This window comes from Felis catus, chromosome D2, assembly GCF_018350175.1.
Source record: "Felis catus isolate Fca126 chromosome D2, F.catus_Fca126_mat1.0, whole genome shotgun sequence".
NCBI lineage: Eukaryota > Metazoa > Chordata > Mammalia > Carnivora > Felidae > Felis > Felis catus.
In genome coordinates, this window is record NC_058378.1 from 59504003 (window position 1) to 59531899 (window position 27897).

At 57.1% G+C, this 27897-nt stretch overlaps 2 protein-coding genes across 12 annotated transcripts in view; one reads left to right on the plus strand and one right to left on the minus strand.

Moving 5' to 3' along the window:
- Positions 1-18376, minus strand: part of PDZD7 (PDZ domain containing 7) — a 19878-nt gene extending 1502 nt beyond the window's left edge. The window contains exons 1-16 of one of the 10 annotated variants that reach the window (XM_006938098.5): positions 18279-18376; positions 17231-17621; positions 11844-11984; positions 11364-11538; positions 10636-10812; positions 10256-10403; positions 8874-8934; positions 8095-8502; positions 7384-7581; positions 5778-5825; positions 5027-5202; positions 2023-2114; positions 1821-1912; positions 1594-1665; positions 495-1094; positions 100-200 (exon numbers count right to left, since the gene is read on the minus strand). In XM_006938098.5, coding sequence (XP_006938160.4) covers positions 100-200; positions 495-1094; positions 1594-1665; positions 1821-1912; positions 2023-2114; positions 5027-5202; positions 5778-5825; positions 7384-7581; positions 8095-8502; positions 8874-8934; positions 10256-10403; positions 10636-10812; positions 11364-11538; positions 11844-11984; positions 17231-17456 — 2715 coding nt within the window. In that variant the 5' untranslated portion in view covers positions 17457-17621; positions 18279-18376. Of the gene's footprint in view, positions 1-99; positions 201-494; positions 1095-1593; positions 1666-1820; positions 1913-2022; positions 2115-2896; positions 2962-5026; positions 5203-5777; positions 5826-6143; positions 6241-7383; positions 7610-8094; positions 8503-8873; positions 8935-10255; positions 10404-10635; positions 10813-11363; positions 11539-11843; positions 11985-17230; positions 17622-18278 lie in introns of those variants that run through there. The other 9 variants (XM_019813734.3, XR_006587229.1, XR_006587230.1 and 6 more) reach the window with 9 other exon arrangements.
- Positions 18377-18575: 199 nt separating this feature from the next.
- On the plus strand, positions 18576-26850 carry SFXN3 (sideroflexin 3). 2 transcript variants are annotated; one of them, XM_019813739.3, is made up of 11 exons: positions 18576-18775; positions 21011-21174; positions 21840-22010; positions 22359-22457; positions 22829-22904; positions 23072-23157; positions 23419-23546; positions 23726-23775; positions 24573-24622; positions 25103-25150; positions 25418-26850. In XM_019813739.3, exons 2-11 carry the CDS (start codon positions 21014-21016, stop codon positions 25512-25514), a joined length of 966 nt encoding a protein of 321 aa, XP_019669298.1. In that variant the 5' UTR covers positions 18576-18775; positions 21011-21013; the 3' UTR covers positions 25515-26850. The 2 variants fall into 2 exon arrangements, with proteins under 2 accessions (XP_019669298.1, XP_006938166.1); XM_006938104.5 differs by lacking the exon at positions 18576-18775 and adding an exon at positions 19139-19769.
- Positions 26851-27897: the final 1047 nt, after the last annotated feature.

Below are 27897 nucleotides of genomic sequence, written 5' to 3' on the forward strand. Positions count from 1 at the left end.
TCTAAACCTGTCTAGCTGGAAGATGAGCATGTTCTAGCCCCACTCCCGCCAGAATTCAGCTCTGGGCCTCAGGAGTGGGCCTGGGTGCTCTTCACCCACCTGCAGGGCCCCACTGACGAAGGCAGCCCCCCCAGGGAAGATCTTTTCTATCTTCACCATGGGCTGCACCTTGGACTCAATGCCCCCAGAAATGCTGATGCCTGGCGAGAGAGAAGCACCGGGTGAACGCGCAGCCACCCCCCTCCACCCAGAGCTCACAGGAGAAACCCAGGACCCCAACAGCAAGTCCGGGCCCGGACTTCTCCCTAATCCCCATAGTCTATTATTACTCAGTCCTCAACTCCAAAAATCCTCTACTCCCACCTCTGCAATCTACCCCCATACCCCAATCTTTTCTTAAGCCCAAGCCCCCTAGTTATAGCCCAAAACCAAGCCCACAGACCCCACCAAACCCAAGAGCCCCACCTGCCAGGCCCAGACCCACCTGGACTCACCCAAGGACTGCTTCATCTTGGACAACGTGACTGTCCTCAGCTCCCCCCCAGGGGCCTTCGCGGCTGTCTCCTCGGCTGTCCCACCAGTTCCATTCTCAGAGGGGCCTTGGTGGCCTCCCGCCTTGGCTGCCTGCCCATCCAGAGGCCGAGGCAGAGGTGGCCTGGCCTTCCGAGGCTTGTGGTAGCGCCCGTTGGCCACGCTCTGGGTGGAGATAGGTGCTGGAGACGGGGAGCGCCTGCGTCCTGGGGACTTGCCTCGGCCCCGGCTGCGGCTGCGGCTGCGGCTGCGGCTGCGGGCAGGGCCCTGGATCTGGCTCTGCCGCGGGTCCTCCAGGGTCGGGGGTTCTGTCAGCAGCCAGTTAGGCCTTGGGGGCCTGGGAGCCACGGGGGGTGGTTGCGGAGGGGGGGTGCGGGTGCTTCGGTGTGGGGTGAAGGCATCTACCGGCACGTCTTGGAGAGGGGGGATCCCTTTATGAGGGTGGCGGGGAGCAGAGGCCCCCAGGGAGAGCTGGAGGCCCCCCAGCCGCTCCCTCAGTTCCCCACCATCTTCCTCCTCTGAGAAGCCGTTCACAGGCAGCAGATAGAAACCTCCACGGCTATCTGGGGAAGAGGGCCGAGGTCAGGCAGGCTGCCCCTCCTTGGCCTTGCTGGTGCCAGGCCCCAGTCCTTGCCTTTGCTGGGGTAGGGCCTGGGGGACCCAGGCGTGGGTTTGCTTGGGCCCTGCGGCAGCTTTGCCACAGTGAGGGACACTGCCCGGGTTCTGTTGGAATAGTATTTTCAAACTTTCCATCGCGATATGTGTCGTAGAAAAAATATTGCTCGCACACCAAACTGGCAATTTCTCGGAGATTATTGCAGAGAGTGAGACTAGATTTCAAAAGTGAGTGGGTCTAAAACCAATTATTAAGGAAATAATAGTGTGGGTGGTGAGCAGAGATGATAAAAATGGTTCCGGTGGACAAGGGACTTCCTTCAGGGAACCAGACAAACTTCTGAAGCCTGGATACCCTACACGGGGGCAGGGGCAGAAGGCCCCTTTTCCCTTCCCTAATACCCCAGCTGTGTGCCCCCTCCCCAGGCTCTGGGACTCTTGACTGACCAGGCACGGGCGTGATGAGGTGACGCTTAGGAGGTGCGTCTTGCTGGGCTGGTCTCAAGGCAGGAGGCCACACTGGTGGGAGAGGAGATCCGGTCAGAGACGGGGGGCCCAGCGGGGGACACAGCTGGTCATCTCTGCCCCCTCTCCCCTGGGAGACTCCACTCCCATCCCCACCCGGGGCTTAGGGTCTACAGGTCCTACCCTCTCCCCACCGCCCAGCTGCTGACCTGCCCGGCTCTTAAGGGCCTCAAAAGCCTCCAGCTCCACGGGCATCACCATGCTGTCAAAGCGGCCCAGGTCCGTGGGGGCCACCACACTCCTGGGGAGGGCAAGAGATAGGGGGTGGGCAGGGGCACAGTTCTGGAGGTAGGGGGAGTTATTAGAGGTCCCCTTTCTGCCCCCCAGCCCTCCCCACACCCTCCGCCCCACCTGATGTCCCTCAGTAGCAGCAACTTTGCGGGCCTGTCCAGAATGGCCAGCAGGGGCCTCACCAGGTCCTCTACACCGCCCTCGTGCACATACTGCAGAGAGAGACCCAGAGGTCAGATAGCAGCACGGCCATCCAGAGCCGGGGGGGGGGGACGCGGAGGGGGGGGGGTGGCACTGCTTGGGCATGTGGGGTTCCCCACGTTTAGGAAGGCTTCTCCCCCACCCCGGGCTGTTCACAGGACGGTCTTACGTTGGTGACTAGGTGGAAGCCTGCGATAATAACAGACCTATAATAGCAGCAGCGACAATGACAGCTTTGGAGCAAGCACTTTTTTAAGCCTTTTACATATGATCTCCCATTGAGCAACCCTGAGAGATGACATTAATTATCCTCGTTTCACCGGTGCGGAAACTGAGGCTCAGAGACAAGGACTTTGCCCACGGCCACACACAGGTAAGGAAGTGTGAAGAGGGACTGGAACCTGAGAAGTCTGGCCCTTGCCTGCTCTGGTGCCGGAAAAGGATGTGCAGGCAGCGGGCTCTCTTCCCCACCCCCACCTCCCAGGCAGAAGGAAGGAATTTGAGCCAAACACTAGGCCGCGGGCCTGGGAGGCCCAGCATATGTCTGCACATAGACCTACCAATTAGGCTTTGTTCAGGGCTGGAATGGGGACCTTAGGGAAGGGGCGGCTCGACAGAAAGCCTACCCAGTCAGTACCCGGGGGGTGGGGGGGGTGAGGGGGAGGCCCTTCTGCCTGGCACTGCCCGGATGCCACCAGCCACACCCCACTAACGCAAACTGGTAAACCGAACGCTGGGAGCCACCCTGCTTGGATGGCACACCGCCCCCTGGTGGTGAAAGGGAGACACGTACTGATTCAGGGAGACGCACACACAGCATCCTGGACAGGGATAGACAGAGACACAACACAGCAAGCCCTGGTGGTCAGAGTGAGACGTTCATAAACACCCGGAAGTAAGTTGTCAGCTATGGGGCCCTAAACCACACACAGACTTACAGGGACTCAGACAAACACGTATCAAAAATACAACCCCGCATGTCGGGAGAGGGATACATACAATTGCACAGAACCAGTCACATACATACACACTTCAAGTCCACCAACCTGCATTCGGCACCTACTACGGGCCTGGCCCTGCACTGGGCAATGGGGGCACAAGGAAGATGACCCTGTTCCAGCTCCTTCAGAAGCCAGTCTGGTGGTGGGAACAAGGGGCAGGATGAGCCACGTGCCCCAGTGAATTCCAAACCACTGGCAATGAGGCAGAGGGAGTCTCAGAGGAGGGTGGCAAGACCGGAGTTGGCTTCTTGGAGGAGGCGGCATTGGTGCTGAGCCCTTTTGGTTTGTTTGTTGGCTTCCATTTACACTTACTCTTAAGGATGAATGCAGGGAACAACATGCAAGTCGGGAGGAAGGCGCTCCAAGGGAGACGTGGCATCATGGGCAGAGAGAAGTTTAACTTAGCCACGGGGTTCATGAAAGGCCTCCGTGTAGGCCGCGCACGTCGTGACTCCCAGAGTAGCGCTCTGGAGTTGTGCGGTTCATCACCTGTACACCCCTACGTAGTGACCAGCAGAAGATAATGACGTGGTGATGTGGTGACCATGGGAGAGCTGAGGTTCGTGGTTGGGGAGTCAAATCGGGGAAGGCCTTGAATGTGAGCATAAGGAACTCTATTCCGTCAAAGATAAGAGGTTGCCAGGGGGTTTGGGGAGTGTAAAGTGATCAAAGAGGTGACTTATAAAGCCTGGTCTGGTGGCTGTGGAGAGACAGCTCAGAGGAGGAGAGAGAGGGGAGGCCCGGTGATCTGAGTCACTGGGGGAGATTTACTAATCACTCTGGCCAGAGCTCTACCCCAGAGGGCCTGATCTCTTGGTGTGGGTGTCGTGCGGGTCAAGTTTGGGTAGTGTGCAGGTGCTGTGGGGGTGCAGTGAGAGGTGGTCCTGGTTTGGACAGGGTGGGAGGAGCAGAGGGATGATGGAGAAGGACCTGACCAAAGAAACGGACACATCACGCCACCTAATGGCCAGATCCCAGAATTGCAAGCTCACGGCGGCCGGGGCGCGCCACCCCCCTTAGCGCTCAGAGTGGAGCAGGCTGACACTTAAGGAGTTTAGCCCAGAGAACCTTAGTTTCTCCCCAACACGCACCCCATCTGCAGCTCTGCTGTAAACCAGACCTTGGTAAAGGGCCGCAGGAATTACTGGGCCTCAGTCTCCACGTGACACACACGTGCCTTAGCCAGACGCATACACGCTCACACACAGATCCGTCATACAGTTAGGGTGACACAAACCCAGGGACCCCACAGACACACAAATGTACACATCACACAGTCACACAACACAGCCCTACCCTGACCAGAGTGAGAGAGCTTTGGGGGGTTGGGGATCACAAACTACGCCCTGGAACCCCTAAGTTTGTCCTTGCACACAGGCTCACACGTGCACTGATGCAGGCACATCACAGGGACCCCAGCACAGGAAACCTGGGGGTCTTTGAGGCAGAGGGATAGGGGAGGGCCTACCAATCCCCCTGGAAGGTCCGGCATGAGGCTGGGCCTGTCAGCTGACCCAGGTGCAGAGGGAGGCATGTGAAAGGGGAGGCTGGGGTTGAGAGGAAGAGGAAGGCAGTGACTGCGGTGTGCCCCCACTCATCACCTGTCTGGCTCCGTCTCAGCTGAAATATCACCTCCTCCAGGAGGCCCCCCTAGACCTAATTTGTACCTCTTGGGTTATGTTCTCATGTTTTGTCACTATGGGTGTCTAGGTTCTAGTCATTGTAACTCCCCTTCCTGCCTGTAAGCTCAGCGTGTGTGTGTGTGTGTGTGTGTGTGTGTGTGTGTGTGTGACAGGAGTGACTCCTGCATTTTCTGACCACTGACCTCACGGCCTCGATCCCAGATAGCCGGAGACAGTGGCCTGAATGAACGAGGGGCTGGGTGACCGTGTGCTGGAGTTGGGGGCAGGCTGGAAGCTCACCCGGGAGCAGTGGCGGGTGACTGCCAGCACCTCGTCGTCAGTCAGCAGCCGTCGGGCCAGGTCCTGAATTAGGGGCCGTCGGCTCTCCCAGGCTTGCACCCGCTCATCCACATCAGGCAGCTGGCCAGAGGGGCTCCCAGACCTGGCAGAGAGCAGGGCCCGGCCCCTCTCCCGCTCTGTAGGGCAGGAACGAAGGTGTATGATGAAGGAGCCAGGAGACATCGAGGGGGAAGTAGGGGCCTCTCTCAATTGGGTCGGACCCCAGAACAGGTCCGTGAGAGGCCTAGGTGCCCCTGACAACATCCCGGCCTAGCCCGGACTCTCCCCTCCATGGCCTCCCATAGCAATCTGCCCACCAGTGGAGCACCAGTCCAGACCCCATGACCCCCATCACAGACCCTTTTACTAGTCTGTTCCTTAATGGTGTCCTAGCCCAGTGCCCTCTGGGCCCCCGAACATGCACTGTCAGAGTACTCATTGGAGTTCTAGCACAGGCTCCCTCACCGCCCCCAAAATCTGTCTTTGGGAGTCCCAACCAAGCTCCCCAGTCCTCAAAAACATACCCCAACATCTGTCTGCAGCCCTGTCTTTCTGAGTAAGCTTGGTCCAATTCTTTTAGCTGCCCTCAGTTCGCACCCGGTCCCCCATACTTGGCCCCAACTGAGTTTAGCCCAAAGCTCCTTAGCAGCCCCCAACATGCACCCCATCTGCAGCTCTGTCACCAGGCCTTGCTAAAGGGATGCTGAATTACCGCGTCTCAGTCTCCATGTGACAAACTTCTGCACGGGCCCCACTGCCCCTGCCGTGGAGAAGAAGGGTTACGCTGAAGGCCCTGGCTCCCAATCTGCAAATGGGGCTTGGGGGGGCTCAGGGACGGCTGGATCACTGGCTGGGATGAAAAGCTCAGGCTGGGAGGAGGTGGAATGGGGAGGCCAGAGGCCAGGCCATGAAGGTCTTGGGGCCATGGTCAACTAGGGACTTCATTCATAGGCAGTGGAAGTCCGTGAAGGTTTGGGACCAAGAGAGGGTACAGCTTGACCTCTGCTTGTGGAGACTCATTCAGAGGCAAATATATGGGGGGAAGAACCCCGAAGGGAAGGTGGGGGGGTGCACCTACCTTCAAGGGACAGAGAAAAAAAGAAGAGCCTTTGGAGGAGAGAGAGGAGAGGCCAGAGGGATGGGAGGAGAATCAGGAGAGAGCAGGGCCCCGGGGGCTGTGGAAAAAGAGATGGGTTGAAGAGGTGGAAGCTGGCCTGGCCTCATTTAAAGAGTCTCTCCCGTGAGACTCTCACTTTAGCCCCCCAGGAGGGGCAGGGCCAGCTCCTACCCAACACCCATTCCCCCTCCGGAAACAGCACCCCGATTTCACCTGGGGACCCCCATTCTCAGCGCATGTACTCCAGAGTGGGCACAAGACACAGGCTGGCCCATGAGAGCACCCCCCCACCCCACCCCACAGCCATTTGTTGGGCATGTGGTCCCCGCTGGGTCAGTGAGAACCTAGGACCTCAGCCGGAACTATTTAAGCTTTCTTGTCCCTGGGTTGCTAAGCAACAGTGGCCATCTTAACTCTGGGCAAAACCTATATGATAATGAAGCCAACCCAGGGGAAAACGGAACCAAAGATGAAGGGGGCAGATGTCTGATGAGAGTGTTTAAATCTGTAGACCCACTTACATCAGTAGCTGAGCCAAGCAGTGCTTTTTAAACCTAATTTGAGTTGAGTTTCTGGCCCATACAACCCCAAGCGTCTCAACTCCTCCACTCTCGGTCCAGCCTCTGAACCTCACCTGAGAGACGAGAGGCCCTCTCTGAGGGTCCTTGAAGCCCCTGACATAGTGGAGCCTGCCGAGGCCCTTCTGCTTGGGCCCTGATGTAGAAATTGACCTTGCTCAAGGATGGTTCTAGAGCTGGGTAGGGCCTGTGGAGCTCTGGCCAGGGGAGATGTAGCCACGTATTCGAGGAGAGGAGCGCCCTACCCACCTCAGCACCAAGGGCACAGGGATCTGACCCAAGCCCTTCAACTTCCTTGCTATGTTGTGCCTCTAACAAATTTCCTTTCTGGAAAGTGGGGAGACGAGACAGCATAACAATAACCACTACATTTTCTGAGCACCTTCCATTTGCCAGACGAGGTCCTTAAGTGGTTTACATCCATCCATACACTTATTCCTCACTATTCCTAAAGAAATAGGTATCATCACTCTCACTTTACTCATAAGGAAACAGGCTTACAGGGGCCAGGGGTTACTCCCAGCTCGTAATAAGCAGTGTGGGATTTAAACCCAGAGCTGCTGGATGCCAACGTGGGCCCCACCTGCGTCCACCCCATCTCACCTGACCGGCATGGCGCTTACCTTTCTCCGGGTCCAGGCGAGGGCGGGGCTTGGCCGGGGTCCCTCTGTCCAGCGTCCAGGCCTCTCTGTGCCCGTCCCCTGCCAGCCGCCCCTGCCGCCCTCCCTTGAAGAAGAGGTTCATCAGTGTCTTGGAGCGCTGCAGGGCTCCCTTCTCCCCAGGAGACCCCAACTTCTCCTTCTTCCTCTGCCTCTTCTCCTCTGCAGACATGAGGGAGCGCCCGCGGGGCTGGAGTGGTGGGCACAAGGGAAGGCCGAGGGGCAGGGGTATGAGGAGGGACAGAGAGGAGAGAGAGTAGGGGGCAGACAGGACCTGCAGCTTTGTGGGGAGGTGGTGCTGGAGGTAGGGGTGGGTGTCCTCCTCCAACTTTCCACCCTCCCCCACCCCACAGCTCCAGTTCTTCGAGGAGTCTCCAAGAGGGCTGGTGTGTGTGTGTGTGTGTGTGTGTGTGTGTGTGTGTGTGTGTGTAGGGTGGAAGGGATGGGTTAGGACTGGTTTGGGGCCCAAAACTGACAGGAAAACAAACTGGGGCTTGGGGTCCAGGACTGATTTAAAACGGGGCCCAGAGCAGCATCGAAGTGTATTCTGGGGCTGCAACTGAGGTTGGGTCAAGGCCCGGAGCAAAGGGAGGTTTGGGGCCCAGGACAAGGCGCGAGGCAGGTTTGGGACTGGGAGTTTCGGAGAGAACATCAGCCACCTATCCCCCTACGTACCCCACAAGGTCAAGTGGCTCTGGGATCTTGTGATGGGGGGCCGGGGTCGGCTCAGAGCCAGCAACAGGGCAGTCTTGGGGGACTCCGAGAGTGCAGAATCGAGGCGGCGGGCAGGCCGGGGCCCATCGGAGCGGATGGCTGTGTCCCTGAGGATGACGGTGGGCCTCACGCTGCACCAGGTCTCCACGCGGCCCCCCACATCGGGCTCCGTCTGCATGGCTATGTCCGCCCGCCCCCAGCCTGGCCCCCGACCGCCCGGCTCCTCAGGCCCCAGGCAGACATCCATGCGGTCGGAGGGCAGGGAGCCCGAGCCCTCGGCCGAGCTGTAGGGGGCACTGGAGGCATAGGAGGAGACGCTGGAGCTGCTCTCAGAGGCCGGGGACAGCTGCTGTAGCACCCCGTTGCTCACTGCAGGCAGTGGGGAAGGCGGGGGCGGCTGAGGGGAAGGCCAGGCTGCAGACCACCCTGGGCTTGGTGGGGGGGGGGGGTAGTGTGGGGCAGCAGCCAGGGCTGGAAGCACGGGCTCCGGGGAACCGGTGCTCAGCAGTCCTGCCACTGACTTAGGCAAATCAGTTCTCCTCCACTCACCGCAGGACCCCAGAGCCAAGGGGAGCCTGAAACCAAACCTGCAGCAACTCGGAGGGGAGCCCAGAAATGGCGCTGGGTGGTGTGAAAGTCCCAAGGAGGTTTGCTCCTCCTGCCCAATTATTCTTCAGAGACTCTGACCCACCCTTGGGCCTCAGCCCTTTCCCTCCAGCCCATGGACCTGAGCCACTTACATCGGTCCAGCCAACAGTACTCAGAAACCATCTCTTTGTAGGCAGGGTACCGGCCAGTCTCCTGGGAAGAGTGTGGTGGGCATAGGAAGGCATGGGGGAGTGGGCAAGAAGGGGGTGGGTGAGAAGGGGGATGAGAAGGGGGGTAAGTGAGTAGGAAGGATGAGAAAGGGGGTGGGAGGGAGGAGGGGTGGGTGAGGGAAGATGAGAAGGGGGTGGGTGAGAAGGGATGGGGTTAAGAAGGGGGAGTGATGGGACAGGAGTAAACTTTTCAACCCCATCTCTCTCTCTCCTCCAAGTTCATCATGCTCTAGACAAACAAGCTGCTTTATTTCTCAACATGCCAAACTCCTCTGTACCTCAGAGCCTGGTACTTGCTGTTCCTTCTGCCTTGATTCTCTTCCTTCAACTCACCTTCTGGCCAGCTCCTCCCTCTTCGGGTGTCACTTCCCCAGAGAGACCTGCCCTGACCGCTCTGGGTAAAAGGGCCTTCCCAAATTACCCCTCCCACCTCTCTGTTAATTACAGTGTAGCACTTGTCACAGTTGGCCCGCATCTAGTGTGTCCGTCTCCCCCGAGGAGCAGAGACCTTGCCTGTCTTGTTCACCGTGGCAGCCCCGGTACCTGTCATAGTGGCCATCATGTAGAACGTACTCGAAAATGTTCAGTGGATGAATGAGGGGCAGAGCGGGAGAGAGGAGGAGTGTTTGGGGTCATGTGAGAGGAAGGAAAGGGAGAAACGGGATGGGGGGGGGATCGTGGGATGGGAAATAAGGTTGCAGAAGTAGAGGAATGGCAGAGGAGGCCCTGAAGGGCAATGTGGGTGAAAGCTTGGGAAAGGGAAGAGAGCGGGGCAGGGGCTGGGACTGGGCACTAGCCGAGAGCGAGACGTCACCTCCTCTGGAGACAGAGTGAGAAAGACCTGATCCTCAGGCAAGTGTGAGACCCACATGAATAATGAATGCAGGTGCCTCCCCTGAAATCCAATCTCTGGCCCCAGCCCAGCCTCTTTGCCCTGTGCCCACGTCCTGCCCAAAGCCACGGCTACCACCCCACCCTCTGGGTGGGACATTTTCTCCTTTCAGCCCAGGTCCTCCACCACTCATATGAAGGGGCACTGCCCTAGGCATCTGAAGAGCAGGACTGGACCCAGGCCCTGCTACTGACCAGCTGAGTAATGGACTGGGATTCCTGAGTTACTCTGCCTCTCTGAGCCTCAGTTTCTTCTTCCGCGAAACAGGGACGAGCGCAATGCCTGCCCTGCCTTTCCGATGGCTATGGTAAAACCGTAGACTGTAGAGCGATGGGCATAATGATGTACTAGAGCGGTCGGGGAAGTCCTTCCTATAGTCTGGCCTCTCCCTGATACCCACAGTCCTGCCCACCTTGATGGTCAGCATGATGTGTGTTTGGCCCTTCAGCACCTCCACGGCCTGGCTGTGGCTGATGTCGTCGAACCTGACGCCGTTGGCCGCCAGGACCTGGTCCCCGACCTTGATGCCATTCTCCTCGGCTAGCCCACCGTGGTCCACTCTGGGGTCAGACAGGAGGCGGTCTGGTCGGCTGCCTAGCCTGCCCTCTCTCACCCTAGTCCAGACTCTCTTCACTCATACAGGGATGCCCCAGCCAAACTCCTTGGCTCTCCTCCCCGAGCCCCCCACCCCTCTCCAGACCCCACCCCTGACCCAGGCCCTCCTTTGGACATGTCATTGGCCAGGCCTCGCTTGTTGATCCCCGCCCACTGCATGCCCCGCCCAGCCCTCACTTGGACACATAGATGCCCAGGCCGAACTCCTTGCCCCCGCGGATGTTGAAGCCCAGACAGAAGTCGTCTGACGTGGTGTACAGGTGGACGATGCGCCGCACGCCATCCTCCGAGCCGCTGTCAGACGGCGTTGATCGGCACTTCTCCACCACCAGCCGCCGGTTCACCACATCCACCCTGGGACAACAGCAAGGGGCCCTCGACCTGGGACCCCCATCCACCACCACCACCCCCCCCCCTCCTCCCAGCATCCTTGACAACCGCACGGGAAAGGAGAGGTTGCCTTGGGGGACTCCCCAGCCCAGAGACGTTCAGTGGGATGTAGATTTCGCCAAATTTGGAAAACGACCTGGATCTCCTCTTTTTGCAGCTCCATCGTGCCCAACTCCCTACAAAAGCCCTGAGGGGGAGATGCTGTTACCACCCCCAGGCTCACAGCAGAGGCCGGGTGGTGTTGGGGGCAGGGCCGCTGGCCTCTGGGATAGCAGGGTTGGGAGGAGGGCTGGGGAGAGACACGGCCTTGTCTTATTTCAAGGTCAGGCCTTGGGATCCCTGTGTTTCCGGTGCCCTGGGTGGAGGGAAGAGTAGAAGCCATACTAGTCAAGTTCCACGCAGAGCCCTGTGACCTCGGCCTCTCCTGCGGCGGGGGGGGGGGGGGGGGGGGGGGGGGGGGGGGGGGGGGCTGGATGGGGAGGGGAAAAGCCAGGGCTGGGGCCAGGCGTTCTCACCACGTGGTCTTCTCTTTGGAGAATTTGATGCCCGGCACTCGGCCCATGCGCCTCACCATCATGTGCAGGCGGCTGCTGCCAGTCAGCACCTTCACGGCGCTGCCCATGGTGGTGCTCTCCAGGCTCAGCCCATTCACCTCCGTGATCTTGTCCCCCACGCACAGGCCGGCCCGCTCTGCACCAGGGGAGGGGCGTGGCTGGCAGGGGCCACTTGGGAGAAGTCCTCCAGGGTGAAGCTAAGCCTCCCGCCACCACACAAGGCTCCCTGGGGTAAAACTTCTTCTGTGAAATTGGGGATCCCCGGGTGAGGTCTGAGTAGTCCTTATGAGACTAGGGACCTGTCCATTAGCCCACTCCACCCTGGGAGGGGGCCCCATGTCCCCACTGGATCGGGCCCTCCAAAGCTGAGGACCCTTTCCTCCCATCCCTGATGAGAGCACCACCCTAAGCCAGAACCTCGCTCCTGGGAGCCCTGCTCACCTGCACTGCTTCCCTCCTCCACCTTGCTGACGAAGATGCCCAGGCCATGCTCCGAGCCGCCCCGCACACTGAAACCCAGTCTCCCTGCTGGACTCTTCTCCACCCGGACCGCATGGATGATGTCGCTCTCATCACTGTTGGCTGTGTGGTGGTGTGGGTGGGAGGGACATAGGCATGACTCCCATGTCCTTTCTGGGCACAGAGGGCCCCTGGGTTTCCCAGGTTGGGGCCTGCAAAGGCTGGGTTTCTAGGCAAAGATACCTAAAGCTCTAAGGCCTGAGGGCAGCCAATTTCTGAGTTCCCTATCAGTGGTTTTGAGGCCATGGGCCAGGGAGAGTGTGGGAATAGGCAGGACAGGACCCCACAGTAGAAGCCACTGTTCTCCTTCCCTTATATAGGCGAGCGTGTGTGCGTATGTGTGTGCGCGCATGTTCGTGTGTGCAGGTGTGTGTGTGTTTCTAATGCTTACTCAGCTTCTCACACCCACAGGCCTGAGATAGGACAAATTCCTAAAAATCCTGTCACTCTAAGGGTCAGATGGATAGAGAAGAGGTTCAAGATTCCATTCGATAGGGCAGAGTTGAGCAAATTTGGGCTCTTCGGCTTGCACAGAAATGAGTATGCTAATCTTCAAACAGTTGAAGAGCTATTCTGTGAAAGGCATTAGATGTTTGTGTAACCCAGAGGACAGAACCAAGCCCGAGATAGAGGCTACCTATCTAAAACCTTCAGCTGTCAGACAATGGAATGAGTTTTGGAGAGATAATGAGTTCCCCATCTTTGGAGGCATACAAGCTGACCCCTGATAAGTCCCTGTCTGGGATATTGTGGACGGATCCCCGAGGCTCCTTCTATCTCTTCAACTCTGTGATTCTGGAGGTAAGGGCTCTAGGAGCTACTTGACTATATGAGGAGAGAAACCCAAAACACCACTATGTTGCAGCGTGTGCCCAGAGCCCAGAGGGGTCCCCTCCATCAGTGTTGGGAAAAGTCAGAGGAGCAGGGTCCCTAGGGGCTGGAGCTGTCAGGGAAAATGATTTGGAAGACTGAGATGAGTGGGATTTGGTTGGAGGGGGGGAGCAGAAAGGGAGGGCACTAATGAAGAAGGGGATGGAGTGAGTAAAGGCACTGCGGTGGGTCCTTGAGAAGGCCTTTGGTTAGAGAAAAATAAGAAGACTGCAGAGGGAAGCTAGGTCTCAGGTGAGAAGGTGAGAAGATGAGATTTCCTCTTGAACAAGGCTTACTCTAATGGTCTTTGTGGGGGACAAATCTCTCTCTCTCTCTCTCTCTCTCTCTCTCTCTCTCTCTCTGTGATCTAAGAGAAATCAGGTTACAATACATGAGCAGAACAGCTCAGGAAGAAATCTCCAAGGGCAGCCTGTGGGCATGGATGGTGCAGGACAGAGATGTGCGATATTCTAAGGCTTCCTGGCTGACTCTGACTGTATAGGTCTCAACCCAGCCAAGGAGTCTATTGCTTTCCTGCCCCCCAACCCTCTTCCTTCTCAGGCCCTCCCTGGGGCCTTCCTAGGGCCCTGAGCCGGGGGATGCCACACTGGGGTTTTGAGCATAGGAGCTTGGGGGCTCTGAGGATGGAAACTTCTCTACCTCCACCACCCTAGCCTGGGCCACCGACCTCTCCCTCTAGGCACTCACAGCCTCCTCACTGTCTCCCCACCTCCATTCTTGCCTCGTTTAGACCATTCTCTACAGTGGCCAGAGCCAGCTTTTGCAGTAGACTGCTTATTGAGAACTCCAATGCCTGCTCCGGCTTCTAGAAGGAACTCCACAGCCCCCCATGCCCGGTAAGGCCCTCCATGGGCTGTCCTCTGCCCACCTCCCTACCCTCGCCTCTGGCCACCATCCCTAACCTCACTGAGCTTTGGCCAAACTGACCTCCTTCCTGTTCCTCTCACGGGCCAATCATTTCAGCGTTCCCTCCATCCTTGATACTCTTGTCCAGACTTCTGTAAAGCCAGCATCCATTCTGCAGCCCCTCCTGGCTCGGACACCGCTTTCTCGGAGAAGCCTTCCTGGACTACCCTACCTGAAGAAGTCCCTTCCCTTCTTCCCAGAGGGTCTCTATTAGAGCGGTTCTCAAAGCATGCTCCCCAGACCAACAGCAGCAGCGGCACCCAGGAACTTATTCAAAAAATATGTATACCTGGGGCACCTGGCTAGCTCTGTTGGTACGACATGCAACTCTTGGTCTTGGGGTTATGAGTTCGAGCCCCAGGTTGGGTATAGAGATCACTTCAAAATAAAGTCTTAAAAATTATATAACAACAATGTGTGCTCTGGCTCTTCGCTGCAGACACAATGAATCAGAAGCTCTGGGTGTAGGACCCAGCAACTTGTCTTTTAACAAGCCCCCCCCACCCCAGGCAATTCTGATGTATTCCAAAGTTTGAGAACCGCTACTCTGTCGTACCGTCCAAATTAGTACCTCCCAGATTCTTACCATCCTTTCTCATTATTTGCCTATTCATATATTATTTATTCACATGCTGATTATTCATATTTTATTGTCTGTCTCCTTCCACTAGATTGTAAACTCAATCGCAGTAGGGACTTTGTAATTCTTTTCTGCCAATATATCTCCAATGTGCTGCGCAGCACTTGATATCTGCTAAGTCTTTTTTTTTTTTTTTAATTTTTTTTTTCAACGTTTATTTATTTTTGGGACAGAGAGAGACAGAGCATGAACGGGGGAGGGGCAGAGAGAGAGGGAGACACAGAATCGGAAACAGGCTCCAGGCTCTGAGCCATCAGCCCAGAGCCTGACGCAGGGCTCGAACTCCCGGACCGAGAGATCGTGACCTGGCTGAAGTCGGACGCTTAACCGACTGCGCCACCCAGGCGCCCCTGCTAAGTCTTTTTTGAATGAGTAAAAGAATAAAGGGATGAATGAGTGAATAGACCAATGAACAAGGAGAGTGAAGAGAAAGGGCTGGTTTGGATTAGAGGATGCATTTCCTTTGGGACCAGCCGAGTTTGCGGAGCTGGTGGGAACCCGTGGGGGTGAGGTGGGTAGCAGTTTCTCCCTTCCCACTGTCTCTCCCTTATCAGCTATTTTAGGCCTCTGGAATGGTCTGAATAGTAACAAGGGGGAGAGGTTCCAGGCTTCGGTGAATTGGGAGATGTTTGTGCTCGGGCAGAGGGGGAAGATTCTGGGCTCAGAGCTTCCCAGCCCAGACAGGGTAGGGGCTGGCAGGTCAGAGCAATGCCCCAGTCCTCCCATTGCTGGGAGACCCTGCTCTCCTGGCTGCACTGGGGCTCTAGGGTGAGGCAGAAAGAGAGAGCAATCCTGGAACTTCTGCAAGAGGATCTTTAGCAGGACAGTGGACAGAGCTGTTACATCGTAGCTGGGCATGGTGTGCGTGGTTGTGAAGGGGAGGTAAAACATAGTTGTTTTAATACAATGGGACTTACAAGGGTCCTGCCCCAGTGCCTTCCCTGTCCCCTACCATGTCTCCTAGCTCCTCTGAGGACTTCTGCTCCATGACCCGAATGACAGTGCTGACCCTCAGCAGTGCCCTACAGCTCACCTAGGGGAGAGGCCCATCATAGTAGATGATGGGGGTGGGCATGCTGGGCCACTGAGGCAGGAAAGCCTGCTGCCTGAGCAACATGGCTATCCCTGCCCCAGTGGCCCAGGGAGGAGAACAGAGATGCCCAGCTGGGTCAGAGGGGAGGAAGAGGGTCTGAAAAGCCCACTCTGGGATCCAGCCAGGGGAGTTCTGCTCGCTGAGAGACAAAAGGGGAGCTGGAGACATTTATGGCATCTGGCCGGCAGAGAGCCCAACCCCAGGGGGGTCCCCATTCCCCATGGGCATTCAAGGTCCTGCCTTACTCACTAGCTCTGTGTCGCCTCACATCTGTCACTGCAGCCTGGCTGTCTCCTAATTGCATCTCCCCCCCCCCCACCCCGCAACTTGTACTCTTGTTTTCCACTTCCAGCCTTATCTGGGATACCTCTACCCCAGCAGCAGCTGTTCTCATTGCTCTGTCTCTAAGCTCTGCTACCCTGTAAATTTCTGGAAGGTGACGATTGACCTTTATTTTTCTCTAGGTCCCCTACAGGACCTAAGCAGGGCTGGTATAGAACAGGAGTGCAATGAAACAGCATTGGGCAACTACAGAAGATTAGGTACGCCCTGGTTAGGTACCTGGGCTCAGTCCTGGGGCTCTCTTCCTTTTTTTTTTTTTTAATTTTTTTTTCAGCGTTTTTATTTTATTTTTGGGACAGAGAGAGACAGAGCATGAACGGGGGAGGAGCAGAGAGAGAGGGAGACACAGAATCGGAAACAGGCTCCAGGCTCCGAGCCATCAGCCCAGAGCCTGACGCGGGGCTCTAACTCACGGACCGTGAGATCGTGACCTGGCTGAAGTCGGACGCTTAACCGACTGCGCCACCCAGGTGCCCCACTGGGGCTCTCTTCCTGACCCTCAACCCTCCTCTTCTCCCCACTTTTTGGAACATTTGCTGCTCTACCTCTATTTCTTTTCTTCTGCATCTGAAATCTTTTATTATTATTATTATTATTATTATTATTATTATTATTATTTACTTGTTTTTTTTATAAAATTTTTTTAACGTTTATTTATTTTTGAGACAGACAGAGACAGAGCATGAACAGGGGAGGGGCAGAGAGAGAGGGAGACACAGAATCTGAAACAGGCTCCAGGCTCTGAGCTGTCAGCACAGAGCCCGACGCGGGGCTCGAACTCACGGACCGTGAGATCATGACCTGAGCCGAAGTCGGACGCTTAACCGACCAAGCCACCCAGGCGCCCCTATTATTTACTTATTTGAAGTCATCTGTATACACACTATGGGGCTTGAACTCATGACCTGAGATCAAGAGTCGCACGCTGTCCTGAATGAACTGGTCAGGGGCCTCTGCACCTGAAATCTTAAATTCTGTCTGCTCAGTTGGGCACTGACTCCTCACAGCCCCGCACCGAGCTGGTCACACAATGGGCTGGTTGGTGGGGTTATATCATTCTCTATCCTGCGCCCCACCAAAGGCGTACACAAAGGGATTGGAGAAAGGCAGAGTCCATAGGATGGAGGGGCCAATTCAATACCCTAGCTTGCTCACTTGGGGGCTAGCATACCACACACACTCTTCCGTGCCTCCGGGCTCCTATCTCCCACCTCTGACCTCTCTACAGCCCTGCAACACTAAAGGATTGGCCTAAACATAAGGAAAGTGTTTTTAAGGTAGAGTATAAGGGTAAACAGAGACCCTCCACCTCCCACATCCTTAAGACTCCCATCTCTTGGGTTCCTCCACCCATATTGGCTCTGCCTCCTCCTACTTAGTGCTGCTGCCCCTTACCCCCACCCTTAGCTCCCGGCCCAAGCTGGGCCCCGCCCCCACCTTCGATGGGAGAGTTGATGAGGATGACACGGCCCATGGGCGATGAGGCTCGGATTCCGCGGGGGGGCCCATTCAACAGCCGCTGCTGCTGCTTCCTCAGCAGGTATCGCGTTGCGGAGCCCGAGTCGCTGCCCAGGTGGCCTCGGGAGGAGAGGGAGCTCAGAGAGCCCGAGCTTAGGTCTCCAAGGCCCAGTGGGTCGAAGCCCACCGCAAAACTGTGCGCCATTGTGGCTAGACTGGGGCGGCGCCCTACAGGTCCAGAAAGAATCTGCTAGCCCTGGAGCAAAGGGCCCCGCGTGCCCCGGGCTCCATGAGCCTTCCGTGCGGGACTGGGGTCTCAGGGACCGGGAGCCCCCACCTCCGTTGCCTCACAGCAGTGTGTGCTCCAGGCCTGCGGAGGGAGAGCAGGGGTTGGGACAAGGGTGTGAATGTTGCCCTTGCTGCCTCCCAGAACTTCCACCCCTCGCCCTGATTTGAGCTTCCTGCCCTCCCATGCCCTAGGCCCCTCACGTCTCCCACCCCTGGCCCAGTCCAGGCACCATCGTGGATTTTCGGAGTCATTTATACCACGCCAGTGGGAACCTCTCATTCACCCCTCATTCCTGCTCTCAGCTGAGTCATCCACCCCAGTGACCAGTTCTCAGTAGAGGCTGAGAGAGTGGAGATGGATTCTTGCGGGCCCTAGGGTTTCAAGTGGTGTGAGAGAAATTGGGGGCAGGACCAGTCACTGCACGCCTTTCCTTGTGTTTGTGGGCAGGGGGCTCATGTCTCGAGGCAGGGCGTCAGGACCTGGGACAGCTGCAGCCAATGGCCCCGGAGATTTCCCGACAGCCACAGATCCCTTGGCTCCAGGCTGCTGTCCCTCCCACCCCCTCTCCCGTCGAAAGGGGTTGCTTCAACGTCTCCCAGGCTTGCGGGGAGGACCTGCTGGCTAGAGTCCCACAACATCGCGCCCCAAACCCGGGGCTAAGTCCCCCAGAGCAGCTCTGGGACTCAGAACGCAGCATCCCACCCTCGGCCCCCACCTCTTGAGCTTGGCCCCCCTCACCTGCTTGCTGGTGCGGCGGCCGCCGGCCTCGCCAGCGGGTGGGCGCGGGCGCGAGCTCTTGCAGCGTCCGGGGAACCCCGCCCACGCTCCGCCTAGCTGCTGGAACGGGGCTGGCCTACGTAGCCCCGGGCTCCCATTGGCTGCGAGGGCCGCCAGTCACTCTCTCCGCCCCCTGTTTCGGGCGCTCCGGTCAGGCGTTCGTCACCTGGGCTGAGACCCCTGCAGTTCGAGTTCTGATGCCCCACCACGCCCCCACGAATTTAGGGTTTGGGTCACGCCTCGCCCCCTCCCGCTACCGGCTCAGCGCAGGAGAGCCCAGAACCGCGTCTTCTCCAGGCCAAGCTAGATGCTAGGGCTCGCAATTGTCACCCTTTCGCGTCACCTGTGAGGCCTCAGTGAAGGAATGTCACCTGGGCAGTGGGGGCGTGAGCATGCGGTGGGCAGGAGCGTGGGCTGGCGCCTGGGCGTGCGGCAGGCGTGCCCTGTAAGGTGACTGGGTGAGTTGTGAAGTATATTTGTGTGTGGGTGGGTGTGGGTGTGTGTCTGAGTGTTGACTTCTTTCTCATGCGTCTTCCTTCTATGTCACAAAGTGTCTCTCTGGCCCCTCAGTTCTGGAAAGGGGACAGAGTCGATCACTGGTTCCAGGACACTAGGGGGAGGAAGAATCTTTCTGAGCCACTTGCTTGATGCAGACAGAGCTACCTTGAGCCTTCTTCCCCTACACCTCCCAGGGCAGGGACTGGGGCTAGGTCTGTGGTGCCGGGATAGGGATCGGGGACGTAAGGAAACTGGGACCTAGTGGAGCTAGGTAAGGAGGGGGCTGGAGGAGGAAAAGGGTGGGGACATAGAAGGGGCACAGGCACGAGCGGAACGAGATTGTGGAGGACTGCGAATGCCCAAGTGCTGTGAGAAGAGCTTGTGAGAACTGGGGTAGGAGCCCAGGGGGCCAAGTAGGCAAAGGCCACTGCCAAGGCGGCCATCTAGTAAACAACCCAGGCGGTAACCCGAGTCCCTCCGGGCGCACCATCAGAGGATGGCCCCTCCACGCCGCCAGCCTTCGTCCTGCGCCCAGGGAGCCTTCGCCCTGGGCACCTAGACGCGTTGCTGCCGAAGCCGGGTGCCTCCCGAGGCCAGTCAGGGGACTGCAAGCAAAGGGGGCAGCGCCCACGGCTCCTCCCCTCCTCTCTAGGCCTGGGGACGGGCCAGAACCTATTCCCCGAGCCCTGATTGGCTTTGGGAGGCGGCGTAGAGCCAGCTCCCTGCAGCCCGGGCTGGGGGCGTCGCCCCAAATGGCACCCACCGCCCCCAGGCTCTGCCAATCCCTGGGCACGCCCGGCGGACGCGCGGGGGTTGCCCCCGCCCCTCCTGCCTGTCAGCGTCACGCGTGACGTTACGCGTGATGGGTTGGGGGGGCGGAGGCAGGGGCGACGCGCCGAGAGAAAGGCGGGTCCGGGAGCTGCAGAGGCCAGAAGCCCAGGAGCTCAGCAAAGCGTGAGTGCTGGCTGTCCGGGGCGGGGTTCGCGGGGTTCAGGGGAGTAGGAGGTTGAGGGCTAAGAGGGAGGGAAGCCTGCCTTGGGTGTGCTCTCTGTCCTACCCGGATTCAGTATCTTCGGTTCTAGGGAGGTGCTTGGGGCACGAGGGGAGGTTGGCTGGTGGGAATAATGTCAGGGTGGGGCCTTATGTGGTCACACATTCCCGTGTCTGCAGTTGATGGATATGGGGTGTGTGTGCGCGCGCGTATGTGTGAGTGTGCAAGTAACGGTCTTTGTGGGCTAGTGTATGCAGTGCGTGTCCGCCGTTTGTATATCTGTGTAGGGCATGTACGTATCTTTGTATGTGGGTATGTGAGTGTGAGTTTGTGAGAGAGGGGAGGGTGTCTCCTCCAGTGCGGGAGGAAGTGCGGTTGGAGAGGATTAGTCATATTGTAGGATTTTGCCTAACACAGCCAGCCGGCTGCTTCAGGCTTTCCTCTTGGTACTGGGTGGAGAGGGCACTTACTGACTCCTCCTTTCTAGACGTAGGTGGCTTGGGGAGAGATGGATGGGTGTCTGTGCCAGCCCTGCCCAGCTGGGGAACAAGGAGGGCCTTGGGCCATTCGGTGTGGGTTGAGAAAAATGCCCCTGGAGAGGGGGACTTGTGCATGACTGCGAGCACGCATGCTTGGCTGGCATCAGAGTCCCCTATTTGAGATCTGGAATAGATAAGCCCTGAAGTAGCCAGTGAGCCCTTGTTCTCCTCCAATCAGGGGCTGGGGTGTGGGACGGCTTATGCCATCTTCCCAGACAGCCGTGGGGGTTTGTATCTAGGTCTTAAGGCAGCTGGGCCCTGATGCTGACCTGAGCATGCCTGTATCACGCATATAATACACACTTTTGTGCACACAGAGCACAAGAGTAGCTGCATAGGACTAGTTGCTGCTGTTGCATCAACCATACACGTGTAAATCCTCACTGATGAAAAGCTGCACAAGGCCAGAGTGCAAAAGAGATCTGTTTTTTCTGGTTCTGTTTTCCCCTGCCCCCTCCTCCAATGGCTGCAGGTCTCTGAGCCAGGGCCTTGCCTGGAAAACAACTCCTCCCCCCAACCCTTGCTTACCTATCTGGAGTCACCTTGAGCTCTAGAAGGGGTTGGTGATAGGCCCAGGGACCAGGGCAGAGCCACCAGAGGCTCCCGCAGGTAGAGCTCTTGGACTCCCTCCTTGGAGTCCTCCGATCCTGATCTTTGCTCTGCAGAAAATGGGGGAGTTGCCCTTAGATATCAATATCCAGGAACCTCGCTGGGACCAAAGCACTTTCCTGGGCAGAGCCCGGCACTTCTTCACCGTTACTGACCCCCGAAATCTGCTGCTGTCTGGAGCACAGCTGGAAGCTTCCCGGAACATCGTGCAGAACTACAGGTAGCCCGCTGCCCCGTCCGAATGAGACCCTGGGGTACTCATTCCCTGCCATTAATATGGTACCTTTTGCATCTATCTCCTCAAGTTTGAGAGTGACCTTGTCCCACTCCTTGACCCCCTTACTCCCTAGCTCTGTATGTTGGAATCACAGGCAACTATGGCACAGCGCTTCAACCCAGAGAATTTCAGGGTGTTTGGGTTGAGGAGGTGGCATTGATATTTGTGGGTGGGGGGCTGCTGTATGTTTCACAACCCTCCCCAGGGTCCTGTCCCACTGCTAGGCCCACCCTCTTCAAAGACAGATGGGGCTCAAGGTTGAGTCCCAAGGAGATAGGAGAGCACCCCCTTGTCACCTAGAGGAAATACCCTTGAGATGCCCCCAGCCATTTTTGACCCACTGGAAACTACCATTACCCATGACCAGGCATTTAGGCAGAAACAGAAGGACACCCTTCTTTATGTGGCTAGAAGGAAAATGGAAGTAGGAGCCCCTGTGCCCTTCTGGAAGATTTGACTCCCCCAGAGACAAGGAGCTCCTTTATTCTGAGACTCAGGGCCAAAGTTCCTGGTCCTCTGGCCAGACTTTCCCTGAACTAAGTGGTCAGGGCTGGTGGGGGCAGATCTGCCCCTAGAATTGCCTGTCTGTTCCCTGACATTCTCTGCAGGGCCGGCGTGGTGACGCCAGGGCTCACTGAGGACCAGCTGTGGAGGGCCAAGTATGTGTACGATTCTGCTTTCCATCCGGACACGGGGGAGAAGGTGGTCCTGATTGGCCGTATGTCAGCCCAGGTGCCCATGAACATGACCATCACTGGCTGCATGCTCACCTTCTACAGGCAGGTCCTGCCCCGTGTGTCCCCTCCCTGAGCGCTCTGTCCGGGCTAGAGTGTAGCCTGATGACTAGGTGAGGCCAGTTTGGGCAGAAAATAGTGGGTGAGTGAGAGCTTGTGTTAGAATCCCTCACATTCCTCAGAACTCAGCCCCAGGGCTCCTCCCACCCCAGAGACAAGTGTGTGTGGTCGTGTCAGTGGGGAGGGTCGTGCAGAGGTCACCGAAGCAAGTTCTAAGGTCATCAGCTGGGTCCCTCCTGAGGGTTTGGGAATAACCTTTAGGGTTTCTTTATTAGGGTTTGAGGATAAGGGACACTGTAGCAGGAGCAGCAGTAAGTGTCTCTGTTCCCTCAGGAAGACCCCGACCGTGGTGTTCTGGCAGTGGGTGAATCAGTCCTTCAATGCTGTTGTTAATTACTCCAATCGCAGCGGCGACGCTCCCATCACTGCGAGGTGAGAGCTCATCCCCTCACCGGGACTCCCCCCCCCACTCTCTCCCTGCCCTGGCCTCCCCAGGCCTACCATTGCTCCCTCTTGTCTGCTCCTGTTCCTGAGTGCTCCTGCAGCCAGTGACTCAACTCCCTCCCCTCAGCCCGCCCCTCTCCCCACTCTCCTGGCCCGAGGGCTTGGGGTCCTCTTGCCTGTGCTAAGGGAGGCCTTGTCCGAGGGATTGGAGCTTCCAGGCAAGTCTGTGCTGTAGCAGGGGAGGAATTTCTCTGCCCGTCACGCCTCACGTATTGAGGATTTTGACGTGTCCCTAAAGGAAAGAACCACACGCTGGACTGTTCACCTCCAACCTTGTGTCCTGCCTCTTCCACCCACAGGCAGCTGGGAACAGCTTATGTGAGTGCCACCACTGGGGCCGTGGCCACAGCCCTGGGACTCAAATCCCTCACCAAGGTAAATGCTCCCCCCCCATTGTACTGCCCCCTCACTTACCCTTTATCTGTCTCCCTCTTCCCCATCGCTCGTCCACACCAACCTACAGGCTCCCCACATCCCTCCCCAGAGTTCCTCGCCACTCCATGGCCCTTAGGACCACTAAACGATATATTTCCTCCCCCCAGCACCTGCCCCCCCTGGTGGGCAGATTTGTCCCCTTTGCAGCTGTGGCAGCTGCCAACTGTATCAACATCCCCCTGATGAGGCAGAGGTGAGTGGCTCCAGCTCCTGGCATGAAGGCCCAGCGTGCAGGTAGGCGCATCATCCCGCCATGCCGACTGGCCCATGGTGGGGACCGTCCTCTCCCTCTCCAAACAGAAGCTTCTGGGCACAGTCTCAGTCTGACTCTGGGATCCTAGAATGATATCTGAATCTGTGATATCTGACGGGACCCCAGGGAATAGCTGCCCGTGAGGGCAGTGCAGGTAGGATGTGGGCCTGTGATCTGACCCCCACCCCCTTCCCTTTTCAGGGAACTGCAGGTGGGCATCCCAGTGACTGATGAGGAAGGTCAGAGACTTGGCCACTCAGTGGCCGCTGCCAAGCAGGGAATCTTCCAGGTGGTGATATCGAGAATCTGCATGGCCATTCCTGCCATGGGTGAGGCAGGGGTGCCTGGGTGGGGCACGGGAGGCTCTAAGAGAATGGGTGCATTCTCCAGGGGTTTTGACCACTCCCGGGGGAGTGGGAAGAGTTGTGAAGGGGATCCACCCCTCCTCACGATTCTGACTTTCATTCCACTAACTCTTACCTCCTCTTCTGCCCTGCTCTCCCTGCAGCCATCCCCCCGGTGATCATGGACACTCTGGAGAAGAAAGACTTCCTAAAGGTAGGCCACACCCACCTTTCCCACCCTGGAAGAGGTGACGGCTGGGAGCAGAAGTGACCAGTCCCCAACCCTCTTTCCAGCTTGGCCCAGGAGTCTGAGACTTGCTCCCTGTTGGCCCCACCCCTGGGCTGCCCCGTCCACCTTCATTCATTCATTCAGCAGGAAGGAAGTGGGCTGGGGTGAAGGAAATGGTTTCTGTCCTGAAGAGAGCTGATATCACTCCAGAGGCCTCTTGACACACACGGGGATGGACCACCACCATCACACTGGCCACTATAGTCATGCTGTCACCTACCGACAACAATGAGACACACAGGCTCACACACACACACGAACAGAACAGAGAAGGCACAGGATTACAAGCTCATTTATTGAATCATTTATTCACCAATTTATCTTGAGCACCAGCTGTGCCCACTGGAGGAACCGAACGCTGGTCCCTGTGGCTGGAGTGAATGGAGAAGGGCGTGCAGAACAGGAAAGGGACAGATTCATGCATGCTACTGGGACGGGAGCGGAGTGTTAGAGGAGGCTTCCTAAAGAAAGCAGCTCCTGGAGGAAGTGCGGAACCAATCCTGTGAGGGGAGAGTGGGTGAAGGGACACTAGGGAAGGTGTCGCAAGTAGGCGTGGCTGGACCGGAGGCTGGTGATTTGGAAATTCCAAGCCTGTTACGGTCTTGGGAGAAAGAAAAGACTCAAAGGCAGGGTTGATGGGATAGAGCTGTGGTAGGGGAAATGCGGTGGGGGCTAGGGGAGGAGGGGACACAAGCCATCCCGTTGCCTCTGTCTCCCTACAGCGTCGCCCCTGGCTGGGAGCGCCCCTGCAGGTGGGACTGGTGGGCTTCTGGTAAGTGTGTGGGGACTTAGCTAGGGTGTGTGGGAGTGCCCTTTCCCTGGTGGATGTGGGTGGGTATTTGCTGATTTTAAGATGTTTATGTACATCATTCATTCATCCATTCGGCTGGTAGGGCTCTTAGACACTTGTAGGGCATGTTGTGTGTGTTAGCAGGTGATCGCCACCCTTGAAGGTCAACAGTCTAGTTGAAGACATTCTAGTCTTTGTGTACAAGAGGAAAGCATGGAAATATACCTTTTGGTATCATCCAGGAGTTTCATGCACGTTTAATTTCTGATTCAGGCACTCACTGGCTGTGGAGCTCTGGGTCATGGCCCTGGAGGCTCTTTCCTTAGCCAGAACCTGATGTCAGCGTTGGCCTTAATCAATCTCTACCCCTAGGGGCTGTCTCCAGGGATGGGGTGGGATGCAGGGAGGCAACAACCATAGGTCAAAACTTCAGAAACCTTCCCAACACTCTTCTCCCCCCAGCCTGGTATTTGCCACCCCCTTGTGCTGTGCCCTCTTCCCCCAGAGAAGGTAAGTGCTGCCCCCGGGCTTGGTTGGGGGCTCTGAATAGGTCTCCGCATCTCTGGAACCCCCTGACCTTAGGGTCCTTTAGTGTGTTCCAGGAGGAGGCTTGGCAGGCACTAGACTTATGCTGGGGGTGGGGACTTGATGGTGAGCTGGGCCTTCTGGCAGTTGAAGGAGACTGTCCAGCCTGGGAGGAGGAGAGGTGGTGAGCCCTTAGGCTGATGCAGGTTGGGTTGAGGGGATCCTCAGCCTGCCTGTGCTGTTCTGTTGCAGCTCCTTACATGTGAGCAGGCTGGAGCCAGAGCTGAGAGCTCGGGTCCGTGAGCAAAACCCCAGCATCGAAGTGGTTTACTACAACAAGGGGCTTTGAGGGAGGGTCAGCCCCTGGACCCCTCCCTCACCTCCTTGGGCTGCTGCTTTGGTGGAGCCTTGCGATCCCTGCCACTTGCCCCTCTTCCTGGTACTGGGCGGGGGCTTGGTGGGGAAGCAGCCATTGAGACCAGCAATCCATAGGCTGAGAGGTGCCCCCGTTAAGCCTTTTTCTCTCCTCTCTGGTTTCAAAGAGCAGGGCCACATAATCCCTTTCTCCTGTGCTCCTATGTTTATGTATGTACACACATGATACGTGTGTACGTGTGTGTGTACATGCTGTCCTAGAAGCTAGGAATGGACGTGCTGTCCTAGGATGTCCTGATAATCTGGCTTCTCCTCTCGGCCTCTTGCCACCTGTCAGCCAGCCAGGCTACAGGACTTCCCTGCCTAAACAGTTCCACTGGCCAAGTCATTTCTGACAGCACCTCGAGGGCCCCTTCTCGACACAGGAGTAGCCAGGATCTCTGAACAGAGACTGAGGGATACTAGCAGGCCAAACGGGCCCGACTCCTTCTGACTTCTGCTTCCTGGCTCCCAGGAACCGGGCTGGCAGAGAAAGACATATCAGGGTAAGGGAGACGGGGAGTTTGTGCACCCCCCACATCCTGAAAGAGCTCATTTCCTCTCCTCTCCTCTGTCAGAACAAAGGGGTGGCATCCTGTACCACTCTCGCCATCCTCCCATCGCCCCCACACTGCAGTGTGGACATCTTTAGGTACATTCTTAGGAGTTCTTGGTCTGCTCTGACATCATAAACTCAAATCTACACCGATAGTCCCAACCCAAACCAAAAAGCCATGGAGGCAGAGCAAGCATTCCCCCCTTAAGAGCTCCCAGCGCCCCCTCTTGCAGAGGGACACAGCTGTGGGAATGGTGCTTAACCTCAGATACCACAGGTATCTGAGTGGAGACAACTAGCACACCCTCAAGGGCAACTAGGCCCTGGGTGTACAATCTTAAGACAGGAAATCTGTGTTCTCTTGACTCCTGTTAGACATTCAGCAGAACCCTGACCTTAGCTCCTCTTTTTTGAGGCTTGGCCCTGCTCCTACCTCCACTCCCACCGCCATCTCCCAAGAGGAAGAAGGGCCCAGGCATCCATAGCTGGTCCAAAGGGCAGGTAGGCTTGGGAATGGAAGGTATGGTGTTACACTCACAGGATACAGAGCTTGACCTTGACTCCAACTCCCATGAGCTCTAGCTGAAGCAGTGGGTGGTGCGGACGAAGGCCCCAGTGGGATCCTCTAAGAGCATTTTTGTGCTCCCCCAACTATCTGCTACCAGTGACTAAAACTATGATGCCATTGTTACTCAATAAACTAAAAACCGATCTACTTCTTGATCTTCACTTGATTCTGTGTCCTGAGTGCTCAGGAAGAACCAGTCTCCTGCCTTCGGCCTTCCCTCCCCCACAAAATCTAGGTTCTAGCTCTTCCCTCCCTTCTGTATGGAACCTCAGCCCCCAGCAGAGGGCACTCTGAGATTAGAAAATCAATCCTCCATGAGCACCCAGAGTGCTAAGGGGATGCAGATGCCTTCTATTCCCTTTGCAGATAGAGTCCTGGCTTCATTTCGTTCTTGGCTAGGAAGGCTGATCCCACCTACCTACCAGCTCAGGCTCTGGGCTTCTTGGTTCCCTTCAGGCATTTGGCATGGGTTGGTGGGCCTCTGGTTCCCAGGGAAGCCTCTGGAGAGAGGAAGGCTAGGGACTGTCCAGCTCCATCAGAGAGAAGTTAGGGCACCAGCACACCCTCCATACCCCTCCATGCCCCCACCAGCACAGCACAGGAACAAGCCTGGCAGGGACCATTTGCTAGTTAGCACCCCTCCCCCCCCCATCAGGACCCTCCACTCCCTCCTTGTGTAACCCTTCCCCCCCCCCCCCCCGGGAGAAATGAGGCCAAAAGTTCATGCCTCTGAACAGATGGTGAGAGCTACTATTAAACAGTTTATAGTTAGTTGCCTCTCTTACCCCAAGTCTTGGCTTTGGAAGATTCAAAAGAGTAAACATGTATGAATCTATGATAAAATCCATTGCCTACTCCCTGCAGGACATACCCCTCATCTCCCCTTTTTCAGCTCCAAGCTCTCACACTAGGTGGTGGGAGACAATCTTTGGGACTGCATCGTCCCACAACAACCTGAAGTGAACCTGGTACCTTGGCCTGGACTCTCTCACTCCTCTTGGGAAATGGAAGTTTCCTTGTATGGGCAGTGGGGGTGATACCAGCTACTGCTCATTGAGCCGTACGTGTGGTGCTGGGCCAAGTGCTTTAAGTCCACCTTTTGATCTTCACAACCCACTGGGGGACCAGACATGTTATGTCCATTCTTAGCAAAAACACAGGCTTGAAGACATTTAAAAAGTTGCCCGTGGTTCC

Excerpts from the sequence above, each read along its gene's own strand:
- SFXN3 (XM_019813739.3), top strand. The coding sequence starts at position 21,014 with ATGGGGGAGTTGCCCTTAGATATCAATATCCAGGAACCTCGCTGGGAC. Across the intron at positions 22,905-23,071 it reads GACTCAAATCCCTCACCAAG|CACCTGCCCCCCCTGGTGGG; the intron begins GTAAATGCTCCC and ends TCCTCCCCCCAG. Across the intron at positions 24,623-25,102 it reads GTGGGACTGGTGGGCTTCTG|CCTGGTATTTGCCACCCCCT; the intron begins GTAAGTGTGTGG and ends TTCTCCCCCCAG.